Source organism: Acomys minous (assembly GCF_964271855.1).
Source record: "Acomys minous genome assembly, chromosome: 1".
Taxonomy (NCBI): Eukaryota; Metazoa; Chordata; class Mammalia; order Rodentia; family Muridae; genus Acomys; species Acomys minous.
The window spans coordinates 49,886,522-49,904,874 of record NC_140483.1 but is presented as its reverse complement, the minus strand read 5'-3'; the positions used below and the strand labels follow the sequence as shown (position 1 = coordinate 49,904,874).

Below are 18,353 nucleotides of genomic sequence, written 5' to 3'. Positions count from 1 at the left end.
AGTCATGGATATGAGTTATGAAGGAGAAAAGACAGAAGAATGACACGGGGACACCTATAGCTCACTTAAGTGTACTTGGACACTCTTGAATCTAAGCACTTGGGAGGTTCAGGTAGAGAGACCGTAGCTTTAGTTATCTCCCAACATAAGCAGCTTTGTGTACCACTCAGATTGTTAAGCAATGTCACTTGTTATGTCTTACATGGTGTAAAAACATGTAATGCGGCAACTCTGGTACTGTTACTGGTGCCACTGAGGGACTTGTATTGATCGAATGGTTTGTAAACTACATTTGAGTAGCATGAACAGAGGAGACAGATATTTAGGTATAGCAGATACAAATATGCTATGAGTGGCTCTAAGTAAAATGGCTTAAATAGAATATAAAATTTCTGATACCCATGTACATCAATACATTTATGATATTAGATTATAGACTCTCTTGAAAGGTCTGTTTCCTCTGCAATTAGAATCCTTGAGAAACTGAGCCACAAACGCATTCTCTCAATTATTTTACTTCCTTTCTCATGTATTCTGAACCCACTAAGGACCTCAGTGGGACATATGCATGTTCCATAGGCATCAGCTGCACATGGCCACTTGGTGGGATCCTAAGTTTGTTAGATTGAGTTGCACATTGATGGTCTGCTCATCCCCACGTTCAGATGTTATACCCACCTGAACTTGCACTCACATTCATGAATATTAACATCCTTAAAGAAGCCCTATCAGCTCCACCAATCAGAGACCACATCTCAGCTATCACAGTCACCCCAAATATTGCTATCTTAACACTTGCCTGGAGTGCTTACCTACCCCGCAGGTCAGACACCACTACTCTACATCTTCAACACCCAAATCACAAAGTTCTTAAAACTACTATGGAGCACCTGTCTGTCTTCCAGGTCAGAGGCCAAGTGCCATCAATTCTGCAAAATATGCCATTTTACTAACTTGTGCAAAGCACTCACTGGTGAAATCAGAAGCCCTACTTTTTTCCCAGATAAACTGGAATTATTTCAGGTACCACACTAATGAATCAGTATTGAGTGGTAAGAAGGCTGAGCTTCAAGTATCTCCTAGCTGACTATAAACTATACAAGTAAGTGTAATAGAAATACAGATCCAAATGTCCATTCGACACAAAGGGTGGATATGTGTTTGTGCAGAAACGCATATCAAAAGACACAAACAATAAACTACATGCACAGGTCATAGTAGAAATATAAAAGCAGTATCGTAGGCTTTGAATTTTTTCAATTTTACTTTATTTAAGGTTCTTTAATGCTTTTTACTCCCTTCCAACCCACTTACCCTAGATAAGAGAAAAAAGGAGGTTAATGGGAACAGGAGAAGTAGACCTTGTTAGAATCAGTTCCTTGGAGTGATTCCACTGGTGTAATCGGCAGGATTTCACCAGACCTGTTAAACAGCAAACCAGCAATTCAGCAAAGATGACTGTGACCTCAGCAGCTGGAACCTGGAACAGCAACCAGGAATCAAGAGCACCAGGAACAGTTCTCTCTAAGAGCATCTCAAAGGGGAGCGATGAACAGCCGAACAATAGGAAAGCATGCCAAGACCAAAAAGTCCATGCTCTTGTTTTGCCTCATATATAAATCTCCTCTCAGTGTCTGTATTAGGATGTTTATCAGTTGGCAAAGCCCATGCCCCTGCAAGAGGCAGTTCATCTTCTAGTGAACAAATTTCACATGTTCTCTCATGAGTCTGTTTTCAGTGGAAAAACACTGCACGTCTTCATACAAGTCTGTTTTACATTCCACACTTGGGATCAAAGCAAAAACACATTTACATCCACTATACAGTGTGAGAAACTAAGACCACTTGTTTGTCCTATCCATCCACCCTCCCTCCACACCCTAGGCACCAATCTCATAGTAATAGTTTCTGTTGAAAATAACAAAGTGACCTATGGAAGTTTCTGTAAAGTAGGCCTCATACTGAGACACAAAGCAAATCTCAAGAAATATAAGACATTTGAAGTAACTCCTTATATCCTATCTGACTACAATAGATTAAAGCTTGAAATTATTGTAGAAAATAGACTACAAAGAATGCATGAATTCACAGAGATTATGAGGAATGTGTCACAAATAAAATTAAGACAAAGATTTAAAACTTTCAAGAAACAATGTATACAGTCTTATGAGGGACATTCATAGTTCTAAGTGCCTCTATCAAAAAAAATCTGAGACAACATAAATTAGACACTTTGTGATACATCTTAAGAGAAAGACACAAAAGCACAAGATGGGAATATTAAAAATAATGCTAAAGATTAATGAGGTGGGAAATTTAAACAGTACAAAGAACCTCCTCCCACATTAACTCCCCCTTAAATCCTTATCTCATATCTTCTTCTCAGTATAATGTTCTTTTGTAGCTTACTTACCTGTTTTTGTGTTGTTGTTTGTTTCTTCCTTTAACTTACTAAGTATTATTAGTGGTTCCAGTATGTGCATGGTTGTGAAGTCACTGATTGGGAAATAGAAAACCTACCAGTGGCCACATTCCTAAAGAAATTGGTTCCCTCCCATGATAACCATTGGCCGCCTAGCTCCTTAGCTACGGGTAGGGTTTGGGGAAGTTCTCTCCATTTCATGCTTGAATGTTTACCTGGCTTGATCTTGTGTATGTCTTATGCAGATAAGCACAGGTATTATGAGTTCATGTATATAAGGGTCATGGCTTTCATAACACTCCTCCCTAGCCTTCAGCAATTACATTCTTCCTGCCCACCTCTTCAGAAATGTTTTTAGAGACTGCTGAGTGTAAGCTTGATATGAGAGTCCCATTTATGGTTGAACACTTACAAGCTGCCTATTCTTAGCACTTTGAATAATGAATCTGAAGTAACCTTTACACACTAGGATAAAAAGTTTCTGATTAAGTTTTGGTAGCAGCATAAAATCTTGATACAAACATAAGTATTTAGAACATAGATTGACAAGGTGATCATTTAGAAAGAAAGAAAACATATTAATTCATTCCTAATAGACCTCTCAGTAGGCCTATCACTTTCCTAGTCATGATTTTGAGCTTGTTTGTGGGAATGGACATGTATTTGCTCCTGTTGAAGCTACAAATCCAATCTAGAGAGCAATTAATTACCCTTATAAACAGTCTTGCAATTATTGAACCATTTAGAACATTTTGCTTACCAGGTCAGTTTGTTAACATTCAGGGTTTAGTCCACTGTTGGGTAAGTCCACTGATATATTTTCTCCCCAAACAGCCTGCATAGCACCCTCTAGCACTGTGAAGTGAGCCAGAAGGAAGCGTGTCCTGGTAAACTCAAGGTTGATGTGTCTGTGTTCTGTAACCACAGTGTATAGTGTCTTCAGCAACAAGGACTTATCATCAAGTTATGATGGGAAAACAAGGACCATATCAGTGGTCTGTATTATTTTGGGTGACTCACTGACAAATAACACATAGTGAATGAACACAAGCCTATCTCTGAGAAATTTGTCTAATAATTCATATCTTCTAGAAGCAGCATTGTTTACTAATGTGGAATTAAAAGATTAAAAGTTGTAATTGGCATATGAAATGGTGCTGTTCTTTCATTAGGTTTCTTCATACATACTTAAGTTTTATGAATTTACCTTCTTCCATTAATTCCCAATTTCTTGATTGCTAGAAAAGTTGAGCATTTTAAAAATATTTATTATCAGTTGTGATTTTCAGCACTCTTTTGCATCTGATACATTATAGCACAACTCTTGAAAGTTGCTGTGAAGTTGTTTGTCCAGTAAATGTCAAGTAAAAATTTCCACCAACATATTTGCTTAAGTGACATCAGTAGACACACTAGCATGGAAAGGGGAAGTTCATGGGGCTTCCATCCTACACAAAGAATTACAATCAGTTAAGGAATTCTGAGAATAGATAGTCTTCCCCAAGAAAAAGTACACCATTTGGTTTCAAAAAACAAAATGATCAGATGTGAACTTACATGCATACAAGTCAAATTATACCGAGTGAACAATCTGTATTACGTATTTAAGAAAACATACAAATCGAAGACCCAGAAATGAATCCACACACATATGGCCACTTGATTTTTGACAAAGAACCAAATGTTTTCAATGGAAAAAAGATAGCATCTTCAACAAAGATAGCTTCTAACCGGATGTCTACATTTAGAAAAATGCAATTAGGTCCATATTTGTCACCATGCACAAAACTCAAGTCCAAGTGGATTAAAGACACCAACATAAAACCAGAGACACTAAGTAAGATAGAAGAAAAAGTGGGGAAGATCCTGGAATAGATTGGCACAGGAGAAAACTTCCTGAACATAACTCCAACAGCCCAGGCCTTAGCATCAACAATTAATAAATGGGACCTCATGAAGCTGAGAGGCTTCTGTAAGGCAGAAGACACTGTCAAAAGAACAAGCAACAGCCTAAAAACTGGGAAAAGATCTTCCCAATACTACATCTTACAAAGGTCTAATATCCAAAATATATAAAGAACTCAAAAAATTAAACACCACCAAACCAAATAACCCAATTGAGAAGTGGGGCTCAGAACTAAACAGACAATTCTCAACAGAGGAATATTGAGTGGCTGAGAAACACTTAAAGAAATGCTCAACATCTTTAGCCATCAAAAAAATGTAAATCAAAATGACTCAGAGATTCCATTTTAAATCCATCAGAAAAACTAAGATGAAAAATTCAAGTGACACCACATCCTGGTGAGGATATGGAGAAAGAGGAACACTCACTCCTTCATTGCTGGTGGGAATTCAAACTTGTACAACCACTTTGGAAATATATCTGGCACTTTCTCAGAAAAGTGGGAATAAGGCTTCCTCAAGACCCAGCTATTTCACTGCTTAGAATATACCCAGAAAACACTCCACCACACAACAAGGACCTATGCTCAACCATGTTCATAGCAGCCTTTCATAATAACCAGAACTTGGAAATGACCAAAATGTCCCTAGGCAGAAGAATGGTTAAAGAAACTGTAGTACATTTATACTATGGAATACTACTCAGCTACTAAAAATAAGGAAATCCTGACATTTTGGACAAAGGGATGGGACTAGAAAAGATCATACTGAGTGAGTTAACCCAGAAGCAGAAAGAGTTACATGGTATATATTCACTTGTAATTGGGCACTAGCCTAAAAAGCATGTCCCATGAAAGTCTTTACTTACCAGGAGATTGGGATAGATTTGAGGACATCCTACTGGGACTCTACATAAGAGAAATATAGGAGATGGGGAAATAGAAGGATCCAGAGGGTCCTAAAAACCTATAAGAAGAATATCGTGGTCAAATATGGGGCACCATTGTTTGTGTGAAAGTCAGACCCCACTCTCCATTCAACTGTGGAGAATGTCCTGTCCATTGGCTAGATCTGGGTAGGGGTTTGAAGTTTACTGCCCGTATTATCCTTGGCTGATGATATTGTTTAAGCAGAACCCCTGGGCCCAGATCTGCCCATCATAATGTTCTTCTTGTAGGTTTCTAGGACCCTCTGGATCCTCCCCTTTCTCCCATGCTTCTCTCACCTATAGTCCCAATAGGATGTCCTCCCCCTCTGTCCCACTTTTCCGGTAAGTGAAGACTTTCATGGAACATGACCCTTGGGCTAGTATCTAGATATAAGTGAGTGTAAACCATTTGACTCTTTCTCCTTCTGGGTCAGTCACAGACATAGGGGAGGTGAGTAGGGGGAAAGCAGGAGGGAGGGAGGAATGGGAAAATGCAAGGGATGGGCTAACAATTGAGACCTAATATGAATAAATTAATAAAATATTAAAAAAGGACACTGTGACAGATGGATCGGTGCCCAGGGGAGGGAGGTGTGTTGGGTCTGCTCCAACTATTGCACTAAAAAAGGACAATACAAGTAGTAAACATCGAACTCTACTCTGATCTAGCCAATGGACAGGACATTCTCCATAGTTATGTGGAGAGTGGGGACTGACTTAGACATGAACTCTGGTGCCCCATATTTGACCACCTCCTCTTGGTGTGGAGGCCTGGTAGCACTCAAAGAAAGAATAAGCAGGCTACCAAGATGAGCCTTATAGCCTATGACCATATAATGGGGGAGGAGATGCCCCTCAGTCATAGACCTATGAGAAGGGAATAGATTGAAAGTGGGAGGGAGAGAGGAACAGGAGGATACAAGTGATGGGATAACAATTGAGTTGTAATCTGAATAAATTAATTAAAAAAAAATAAGTAAAAGAACACACACACATACACCAATTAAGGGAAAAGAGTTAATAGATTTGAAACAGAGAAAAGTGGTGTGGGAGAGCTGGGAAGAAGTAAGGAAAAGAGAAAATGGTATAATTATATTATAGTCTCAAATTTTTAGAAAATGTATTTTAAAACACTTAATTATCACTTGCATTTCTTTACTGAAAATTGTCTTTTTAGCACCCAGTATTTGTTAATAGATATTTTGCAGGGGATAATTTTTTTCTGCGGTTCTTTGTAAATTTTTGCTAATAGCCCCTTGTGTGAGGTACACGGCAAATATTTTCTCTCATTCTGTGGTCTGTATGTTTGCCCTGCCCACAGTTCCCTTGGCTTTGACAAATATTTGATGCAGTCTTGTTCCTTGTTTTCCTATCCCACTAAGACCCTGTTAGAAAGCTCTTTTCCACACTTCAATTCTGAAGTGTATCCCCTATGTTTTCCCCCAGAAGTTTGAACCTTTCACGTTTTAAAGTAAAATGTTTGGTTCAGTTTGAATTGAGCTTTGTATAGGATAAAAGACATGAGTCTAATTTCATTGCTTTGGAAGTGTGCAGCTAGTGTTGTCAGCACCATTTGTTGAATTGCTGGTCCTTTCACACTGTGTTAGAAAACTATTTCAATGGCAGTAATTATTGCTATACAGCATCTTTCAGTTTTCTAAAGTCAGAGTTTAGCTGTCTGGACACAGTATATCAATAGAAGATTCTAAATACATTTTTTATGCTAAGAAATAGAATCTTGATTCTCTAATATAAAGCAAGTCCATTTTCAGTAAGTATCGTATTATGTTACTGCATGTTTGCCATGGTTAGTGATAATTAAAGCAGGCTTTTAGCAATCTATCAAACATACTGTATCTCCCCTATAGAATTGAGATAATAACTAAAATGTAAGCACAATAAATGTCTAATTATGATTAAAATAGTATTGTGTGATTAATAAAACAATCTGTGAGTGTGGCTTTGATGTATGTTTACAATAGAATTAACAACACACTTATTATTTCTCAAATGCAAAATCATAAAGAGAAAGCAATAACTTCAGACGTTCAGACAAGCTGTGGCAGACAAACAGCACACCAGACTGAAATCTACTGCAAGGCAGACTTGAATGTTTTTTTAATATATTTTTAATTTATTCATATTACATCTAAATTGTTATCCCATCCCTTGTATCCTTCCATTCCTCCCTCCCTCCCATTTTCCCTTTACTCTCCTCCCCTATGACTGTTCCTGAGGGGGATTACCTCCCTCTGTATATGTTCATAGGGTATCAAGCCTCTTCTTTGTAGCCTGCTATCCTTCCTCTGAGTTCCACCAAGCCTAATGGATTGAAGTAGAAAGAATAGTTTTAAACTCAGCAACTACTTGTAACCTAAATCAAAACAATTTTCTGTGGGGACAAGTCTGTGAGGAAGAGTGAAGAAAGAAACTGGGATTGCCAGTTTGGACTGTGACTTCATTTATGTCTAGATTTAAAAGTTGTGAAATCACAGAGTATATTACCAAGAGGTGCAAAGTCATTCTTTTAGCCAGTCGCCTAATAAATGTGCACAGTGTGATGTGTTAAAGTAAGATAATTGAGCAAACCAAAATATTGATAAAATAATTGCATCCACTTTGAGAAAACTCATAATTATCTAGACAGCTTTGTGACACACAAATGAGATTACCACTAGCTCTTCACTTGTTTCCAAAAACAAAATGAGAACACTCGTTTAATTCTGGAGCGAGGCTGGGTATCGACACCGAGCAAGAGGTAGTCTGTTAAAAATCATCTTCGTATTGAGAACAGGAATACCATTGTTCTTTATTTAGGAAACAGAGTTGCTCGTATTCACATGAATTGGAGCTTTTTCTAATATGCTTGTTACCTTTCAGAGGTATGTCAGAGTTATGACTAAAGGTGCAGAGCACAACTTCAATTTGAGTTTCTTTGAAAAGATGTTGTTATGCTTCACAGAAGTATATTTTTTTCCAGAGAAGAACATATGAATCAAACTTACTTTCACAGAGTTATATGATCTTGATAATATCATGTCAGCGTAGTGTGATTTATGTTTGAGATGTAACAATTTTTGGAGTAAATATAATTTTTAAAACAAGTTGTGATTCATCTCCAGCCTGTTGATTTACCATTCAGTTTCTAGTTATGACTGCCAGACTTAGCAAATAATTATGGTGCATTCCCACCTGTATTTGACTTTCAAATACTTACTTTGGAGTTTCACATGCAATCTTTAGACCATGCTGTGCAAAGCAACTTGTTCTTTACATGTTAAGTCTGTGTAACATATTCTTAGACATTCTATGTTTTTTCCTGGCAAACCTGATCCTAAAAAAAATATGGATTTTTTTCTGTGTCTACTTCATCAATTACCAACCAAATCTTTTACTTTATTTGAATATCAGTTTAACCCATTTGGTATTATAATATTCTTACTGGTAAACTTTTGGTAGGCTCAACTATTCTGTAATTTGTGTGTCTTGTGAAATACTAAATTTGACTTATAGACTTTAAAATATATTTAAATATCAATTGAACTAAAGCAGAATATATTATGACATTAGAATGGCATATTTCTGCTGATATGAATGTAGCAAATATCACTATTTTGTGAAAACAGCATTTCAGTGCAGAAAATTGCTTATTCATATATGTTGGCCTAAATTGAACTTTAATGAAGTATTTTAATATTGAGGAACTTATTTTGGTAAGAAATAACATTAGACTTTATTTCAAAATAACAATTTAATATTTTTCAAGAATTATGCTTATTTACAACTGTAGTGACTAAAGGGATACTATTCCTTTCAATTAGTTTTTGTGGTTTTAAGTGTATCAACAAACTTTATCCTTGGAAGGAAATGTAGTCATTGAAGCATGTGTCCACATGGCTTTATCCACTCATCTTTTAATAATCTTATGATGTAAAACATTAAAAGCTACAAAGATGTTTACATTTTAAAAATAAGCATTCCTGTGATTTTGGTGTTGGTGAGTTTCTTATTCTGCATTTGATATCTGAGATGTTCATTAAGTTATATTGTTAGAGGTTCTGGTTATAATCAGTGAGATCATCGGGTTAGCTGTTTTGTGATGGCTCCTGGGTATGTCACATCAGATCAGATATGTAGATTTAATAAAAAAAGTACATGGTGAGATCTGAAGCCAACTTGCAAGGTGCAGGGATTGAAGACTTACTCTTTTAAATTAACTTGACCTAATAAGAACTAACTCAGAATATAGCAGGGTGCAGTGAAGACATTGACTTCAGTGTCCTCACAGCATGGAAAATGAGAACCAGGCTTCCTATACAAAAGCCTCCTCTGCTGTGGGAGTACACATTCAATTGATACTTAAAGTATTGCACTTATATTTTGTTGGTTTTGAATAAAAACATTTTCCAGTGTAATCCCTTTAAAATACATGGTTAAATTATTTTACACAGGATTCTTTGCATTCTTAGAGGAAAAATAAATTGTGCTGTGAAGACATGCATATTAAGCCTGTGCATATTTTTAGCACTGCTTCTAATGTTTTTTAATACATTAGATTGGTTTATTTTTTCAGGGAATTTCCTATATCAATATTCTCCAGGATGGTGTTTACTTATAATTATTTTTAATTACTATAAAGGGAACTTAATCGAAAATATATCTCATATCCATTTCTTTAGTAAAAATTGTAATGGCTTCAGGAGAGGATGTAACTATGGTTACACTGAACAGGATTGGACACTTTATTTTTATTATCTACGGGGACAAAAAGTAGGTACTTTGCAGACATTTCCAGTGAAAGCAATGTGAAAACCAAAACGACATCAAACAAACAAGAACAAAACAAGACAAAACCCTATAGCAAGTTCTCATTGACAACTACATGATTTGAATTCAAGTACAGTAATTGGTATGATTTTTATGTGAATCATATAATAAAGTTGACGTTTCTGTTTTTTAGATGAAATGAATGATCATCAAAGCACCCTTTCCTACATCCTGATTAATCCATCTCCAGACACCAGGCTTGAGCTGAATGATGTGGTGTAAGTTGATCTCATATAACACATTAGGGAAACATAAACTAATAATCTACATTATGCTTTATTCACTATCAGAATCTCTTATTTATTCTTGGGATGAGCAGGCTTAGAAAATGCTATCCTTAGCAAAAATATGGACCCATGTTTTTATCTGTGCAGTACTATATAGTATAAAATTGTTGAAAAGTCGGGTTTCTCAGTGAGGAAATAGTTGCAAACATTTTCTATTCTTTGGGCAAATATACCCTTTGCAAAATAAAAGAGAATCTATGTTATAGTTGGAGAGCATCTCAAAGGAAAAGTGAAATATCCAACAGTAAACACTTCTAAAGATTTTTAAATTTCCACAAGCAAAAATAAAATACAACAGAATGCAGTAGAAAGGGTTCTGAGAGAGGAACCTCATTCCCTGAAATGGTGGTTCTCAATCTTCCCAATGCTAGGACCCTGAAATACATTTTCTCATGTTGTGATGACCCTTCCCCACCCACAAAATTATTTCAATGCTATGTCATAACTGTAAATTTGCTACTGTTATGAATTGTAATATAAATATCTTATGTTTGGGATAGCTGATATGTGGCCCCAAAGAGTCAAGACCCACAGATTGAGGACCACTGCACTAAAAGAATGGACTGTGCATGTACAATAGTAATGACCCTACCCTGAAAATGGTATATAGAAATGAGAATGACAGTTTCCTTTACTTCAAAGTGTTTGCATCTAATTAACAAAGCTATAGTTTAATCACAAGAAACAGAAAATAATGTATAATGACTCTTGTTATATAGTCAATTTATCTTTCGGTTTGTTAAATGGCGGTTAACTAATTTCGTGGAGAAAGACATTAGTTCAAGAAAGAGGGGACAGGAAGGGTGGGAGATATCAAGTACTCTCTGAAATTTAAACACTATCTGCTTTTTTTTTTAAAAATAGTTGTGAACATTCCAGAACTGGGCAAAAAAAAAAAAGATGACAGAAAGTGTTCTGCTTAGGAAACACAAGAAGTGTATCAGGACACAATTGAACAACATAACATTGTAAACTCAAATGAGACTTGACTCTGAGAAAGGTCTTAGGGGACAAAATAAAGAGTTCAAGTATGACTTTTTATAAAAAGTGGCATATCTGAATTTGAGGAAAACATACCAATACATTAGAAATGATACTTTTACATTGATAGTGTGAACATAGAAGAGAAATTCTGAAGAGAGCCTAGTCTTAAGTGCATGGTCGTCATAGAAGCTCACAGCTGGCCATTACCAGTCAGTTACCATGTCCTGTGTTGGGCAATAGCCATGGCCACGGTTTGGTCTAGGTTGAGAAGTACAAAGCAAGGAGAGCTCAGCTCACTGTCTTCTTTGTATATCATCTTAAGAATCTATCACCGAGACTAGACTGACCAACGACATAACCCCCAGTAGAAAAGCCCAGAAACCCATCTGTCAGACTGTAGATCTCATCATGTTGAAGTCTACAATAATTGTTATATTAATATGCTCTAACAATTTAGAAGCTGCTCCTATCCAAGTGTATCCATCTACCAATTAGCCATCTTTCCTTGTACTAGGTCCTCCACACTTTGCTGTGAAATAATGACCTATATTCTACCCTTTATAGTTCCAAAAATAACATTTTTGTTTGCACATATACTCGAGAATACATGATAATTTATCTTTCTATGACTAATTTATTTTATATACTATTCTCAGTTACACATGACTTTTAGTATATAAAAGTCTTAGTAACCGTTCAACAAACAGGAAAATGTAAATAGTCATGATTAGATAAGAGAAATATGATATTTAAATTTTTGTTACTACTTTTACACTTTTTTATAGTCTAAAATAAAGGCTATCATTCAGAACTTTCTGTATGTTCAGAAGAGTGTGAATTCAGCAACTACTGGAGAAAGTGTCCTACAAATGTCAGTTAGCTCAATTTAATACATGGTAAAATTAAATAGCCATAAGTTTTGATTGAATTATTTAATTAATTTTTTATATGCCCAGTAGTATATTACTGGATCATATGTGATTTTATTTCTAATTCTATTAAAACTTCAATTTCTATATTGCTTTAATCATTTACACCAACAATAAATGAAAATTTCCCTTTTTCTACATCTCATTTCTCTTTTTATAAAAGCTATTCAAATATATATGAGAAAATAATCATTTTGGTTTTGATTTGTATTCATCTAATGTTAGAATATTTTTATATTATTATTGAGAATTTGTATGAGAACTGTTGCTTCAGGTCATTTATAAATCTTTTATTTCATTCATACTTTGGATTTGCTGTTATTAGGGTGATGTAACTCCCCTAGGCTAGATATTAGATCACTTATTGAATGAACACTTTAAAAGCCATCTCCCTCTTTACAGTTTTTATTTTGTTAAACATCTTTTGACTGTCTACAACCTTTTGGCTTGGTATCATCCCATTTGAAGGTTTCTTTTTTCTTCCCTGTGCTTCTGGGTTCTGTTTTCTTATAGGGATCAATTTAATTACTCTGCATGTCTTTATATTATAATAGAAAAACACTTAAATAATTTTATTGAGATAAAAAAGTATAAAATCCACACATTTGAAATATACAATTTAATGTCTTAAGATACATCCTGTGGCCATGCAGAAATTATCATGATACAATTTTGGAACATTTTATTTGTCCTAGACTTGATACCCTATGAGCATATACAGGGGAAGGAAGTCCCCCTCAGGAACAGTCATAGGGGAGGGGAATAAGGGGAAAATGGGAGGGAGGGAAGAATGGGAGGAGACAAGGGATAGGATAACCATTGAGATATAACAAGAATAAATTAATTAAAATTTTTAAAAAATAAAAAATTAAAAACAAGGAATTCCCGGAAAAAAAAAAAAGGAGTCTTACACCATCAGATGGGTTAAGCAATCTTTCCCTACCTTCTACTTCCAGTCTTACTGCTGGGCTTCCTCATTAGTCTGCATTCTATCTTTATAGTCTTTCTGTTTTTCATAAGCTTTCAAGTAAATAGCACCACATAGTATGTACACTTTTGTTATTTTATTTTTTTTTCATTTATAAAATACAATAAAGGATTACTCATGTGGCAGTACCACAGACTTTTTGCTTCCAAAAATATGCAGTATGGATAGGACACATTTTATTTTTTCATCATTTTTGTTGAACACTTGTTTCTGATTTTTGACTCTTGGGATATGGTATTATAGCATATGGATTTTCTATGCCCTCCCTTTCTCTGAATAATAACACAAAGTGCTTTATATTTATTACAAGGTTTAGACACTATAGTGGGGCTCAACTATCCTAAACAGATAATATTTGGCCTGGCCTATGTCCTGCCAGGGGGGCTTATCTTCCATCATAGTTTTGTTCTGGGACTTGCTTCTTTATCCATGTCCTGGTGGCAACTCTTTGTCATCTCTGATATCCACCTGATACCCTCTCACTGGGTTTAGAAGTCTCATTTTCCTCTCTTGCCCAACTATTGGCCGGTCAGCTTTTTATTTAATTAATCAGAAGGTGATAGAAGACAATGCTTACAAAACACTGAGGCAGGAGATGGTTCTTAATAATGACAGCTCCAAAATCCAGCCTGTAATCAGATCTCTACCATAGAAATCAGCATTTGAATACTACAGAGACAATCTTTAAACAGTACATAAATACATCAATCCAACATAGCACTGTGAAATTTTTCAGATGCATGTTTTCACTTCACAAGGATACACTTGGCAATAAATTGCTGGGTGTATGGAGATATTATGTTTAGCACTTTGAGGATAAAATAATCTTTTTAATAAATCAGTTGAACAAGATTTCCTCTCTAGTATATAGTGCAGCAACATCCTAGAAAACGAATGTTTTATTTTGCTATTATATATCCATTTAATAAAAAATATCAACTTAAGTGCCATGAAAAGATGGTCTTCATATTGCATTAACTATAGTTGTGGCATTAGCAGAAGGCTTAGCAGAACTCAAGCTATGGCACATTATCATACCATGACAAGCAGCACATCAGAGAGCCAAAAGAGTCTTTTTTGTTAAACTCTGGTTTGTAGTGAAAATAATGTAGAAAGCAGTGTTAGTCAAAACATCAATGGATTTAGTGGATAATGAATTATACTTTACTTTTTGTGTTTCTTTCTAAAATTGTACTTCTAGAAGTTCATTCCAAATGAAGAAGCAACATTAATTTGGTTCTAAAACAATAAATCACTAGATGAAATGTCGTTAGAAGTCTTAATGTGTGCTATTAGTTTTCTTCATTGATCTACAATGCTATTGAAATTTCAAGTAATTACAGTGTAGTGTGCATAGATAGTGAAATCCCAGTAATAGATCCAAGGACACTAATTTCAACTTTGATTTGATTAAAGAACTTGTACTGATGTGCTTTCGGTCGTCTAATCCATCATACTTATGAAGGCCTGTATGATCTGAGTATTTTCCCCCCAGGTTTTAAGAAGAAAAGTACAACCGTTGCTAGGTATTCACTTTTATATTAGTTCCTCATTCCTTTTTATACTTCTGCTTTAATTTTCACCTGGAAAATGACTATCTTAGAAAGTCATTATTTAAAAGTCTTCATTATTTCTTTGCTTACTTTTTTTCTAACTTCATCTACGACTACTTCCTGGTCTAACCAGCTGACTAGCCAAGGACTCTTTTTAAATCTACCAAGGAAGAACTCCTTCCTGGGTGCCTGGTGTTGCCTATTTAAGTTAGTGTGGCATGGTCTTTGTGACTCCATTTTCTCCTGCTTGTTAAACATTTTTTTTTAAACCCAAATCCCTGAATAAAGTATTATCCTGTTTTCTTCTGCTTGGCAGGCAGCACTTGAGAATTCCATTTCCTCTACATTTGCTTGATAAGTAATTTTATAGTCTTCTAGAGAATAGAGGCTGTTTAGATTATTTATTTATTTGTGTGATTATTTGTTGGTGTTATGAATTTCTGGGATATAATAATGCCACATATGATTTCACAGAATGAAGAATACCACCTTCAAACAGATCTGAATATTATTGGAAAATTTGTGTTTGTCAAATGAACATTTTCTTATTTATTTATAGCACTTATCAAGAATGATTTCTGAAGAATCACATGGTGGCTTTTACATGAAACCCTCTGAGTTGCAGGAAAAGACAGGAATATCCCCACAATTTTGAAGTCAGCCTATGCTACATAGAGAGCACTAGGCCAGTTACAACTATGTAATGAGACCAAACAACATCAGCAAACCAACAAACAAAAAGAATAAGTAAAAAAAAAAAATATATATATATATATATATATATATATATATATATATATATATATATATATATATATAGTTGGCCTTTTTTATTTCAGTATTACTTTCTTAAATACCAGGTCTTATAAAAGATGAACAATTTTCCAAGTAATCCAAATGCTGTCTTGGCACAATCATTGGACAACATCATAATTGGAAAGGATGATGCTTCATCCATTTATCATCTAATCATCAAAGGCCACTTATATTAAGCTTCTCCATCAGCTGTTTCTACAGCAGCAGTTTAGATAACTTACAGACAGAAAACATAATAACTGAATATTTCAAGTGATGCTTTGAATTCAGGTTGCCCTGATTTACTAATACAGCTTCTTGCTTTCTTTTTCTTTGGTAGATACTTGATTAGACCAGATCCACTGTCCTACCTTCCAAACAGTGAACCCAGTAGGAAAAATAGCATCTGCAATGCTGCTGTTCAAGATTCTCGGGAGGAAACTCAACTCTGATGAAACAGACATTAGAGACTTTATCTTCCCTGCAGGGATCTTGTTTGAAATCACTAAAAGGCTACAGATGGTCTTGAGAACCTGACTAGAATGTATTCAATTTCTAAAAAAATGAAGCCTATTCTCTTAGTAGTACAGTTAATCATTTTGAAACTTATTGTGGTATTTATTGACATTTCCCTTGTTAATATTTAAATTCCATCAGTGAGAGATTCTAAAAATGAATATAGGATGCAGAAGTTAAAAATCTGACGTTTAATTATTTAAGAATAGTCAGAATGATTGGCTGTAGACAGCCAATTTTAAAACGTTACTAAGACTGTATGAAAAAATCAAAAATCTATCAGTACATCACAGGGATGGGACACGGAAGATTGATTTCATTTTATAATTGAATATGTCATTACATTGTTTAAAATGGCTATTTTTAAAATTGAGCCCATTAAGAATGTATGCTTATCTCTGTCTAGAGATTAACCACTAACCTATGTAGCTGACGTCTGTCTAGGCATCGTAGTTTGCTGCAGGATAGATCTTTAGAGTCATTCATATTCCATATGTTATTGCATTAATTTTAGAATTTGAGATATCCATAGCATGTTTAGTTTTACAGAAGAAACTAAAACACAGAGAAATATTAAGCGCCTGAGTTTTTTTGGGGGGGGGGGAACTTTACATCTACTGCACATTTTATGCCAAGAAAAGTGTACTTAAGGGAAAATATTTTTGTTCTCCTAAAAAGAGACTAACATAGAGAAAACAATACGTATCTTCTCAGCTAATCTGAATGTGATCATTGAATTTTACTTGTACATATCAGGTGAGCAGTGATGACCTTCTATTACTGTTGGTTCTAATATTTTTAATTTAGCTATACAGTAAAATTCACCAAGAAAATGATTTAAAGTTGAAAGAAGGATATTTATATGTTTTGTGGACCATGGGGACATTTTTAAACCTTAAACATTCTCCAAATATCTTTGATATTAAATACACTCAAAGTCTGATTTAATGTAAAAACAACAAAATATATCAATACTTTAACACTGTAAGGAAAAACATTGCTATCATAGACATTTCTTGGTTTAAATTTAGTATGAATTATTTCTAATTTGACAGAAAATTTAATATAACCTGACAGAACACTAATACTCTTGGCTTTATTCCCTATTTTTGCTCTTCATAAATACATTACTCACAAGAGAGTAAAGATATATGCAGTTGACCAAATCACCTACAGTAATAAAATGTTCCCATGGGAGATATATTGATACATTTGAAAAATTAAAAATATGATTTTTATCTATTTCTTTAATCACAGACCTGACACTGAGTGGCAGTGCAAGCTAAAATAGTTCACGCAATAAATGGAATTTTTGTTCTTTCTTAACATAATGAACATATCATAAAAAGAAAAATCATTATTTAAAAAATGAATCCTAATGTCTTTCCAATAATTATACAGAGAGATAGAAAACTAAAATGTAAAATCAAATTTTCTATCCATGTTAAAATTTGACCTGAAAACATATAATGCATATTTTTATGACCAGTACTTTACAGTACTCATAATTAGGAATATGGAAAACATGAAACAATTCCTCCAAAATAGAGAGATGCTTTCCTGTCTTCAGGGAACTATGATTACAAGTTGCTTAAAATTGAGAGCATGCCATTAAAGTCATGATTGTATGCAAATGTGTGTGTTATAGACATGAAATACATTTGAAAAACACACCATGTGATGTTAAAATTAAAAGCATAATTTAATTAATGTATTAAGTAGGAACAAATATTGAATACAATGACTTGGTCAAATTTGGGTATCAGTAGTCAAGTAGGATTTCTTTAAATTGACATTTTTTATTCCATTGCTGTTCTTTTAGGAATAAATGTTAGATTCTAAAAGTCCTCTATTTCCCAATGAGCTCTGAAGTTTGTATTTTTGCATTATGACAGTTGCTTAGACTGGGATTTTAAGCTAGGATATGATTATATTTCCTATAAAATTTAAACTTTTGTTTCATAAATTTTAAAATAATTATTTTTGATTATGAATATTAGTCAAAATTTAATATTTGACAGAATTCATATTGCTTGCTATAACAATGATAGTTTATAAGCTTTCCAGTTATTTGAAGAATAAAAGATGCTTATTAATGACATTCAACAAACTTGCCTTTTAAAAATATTATACTTGTACGTGAAGATCAAACACGAAGTAATTGTGTTCATGACCCTTCAGGAATTGATTTGGACTATTGTCTATGTACCATTTTGCTA

At 34.5% G+C, this 18,353-nt stretch overlaps 1 protein-coding gene across 4 annotated transcripts in view; it reads left to right on the top strand.

The window, feature by feature from the left end:
* Positions 1–17,434, top strand: part of KCNT2 (potassium sodium-activated channel subfamily T member 2) — a 332,217-nt gene extending 314,783 nt beyond the window's left edge. For all 4 annotated transcript variants that reach the window (XM_084794038.1, XM_084794037.1, XM_084794036.1 and 1 more), the window contains 2 exons: positions 10,216–10,300; positions 15,959–17,434. In XM_084794038.1, coding sequence (XP_084650164.1) covers positions 10,216–10,300; positions 15,959–16,070 — 197 coding nt within the window. In that variant the 3' untranslated portion in view covers positions 16,071–17,434. The remainder of the gene's footprint in view (positions 1–10,215; positions 10,301–15,958) is intronic.
* The last annotated feature ends 919 nt before the right edge of the window (positions 17,435–18,353 follow it).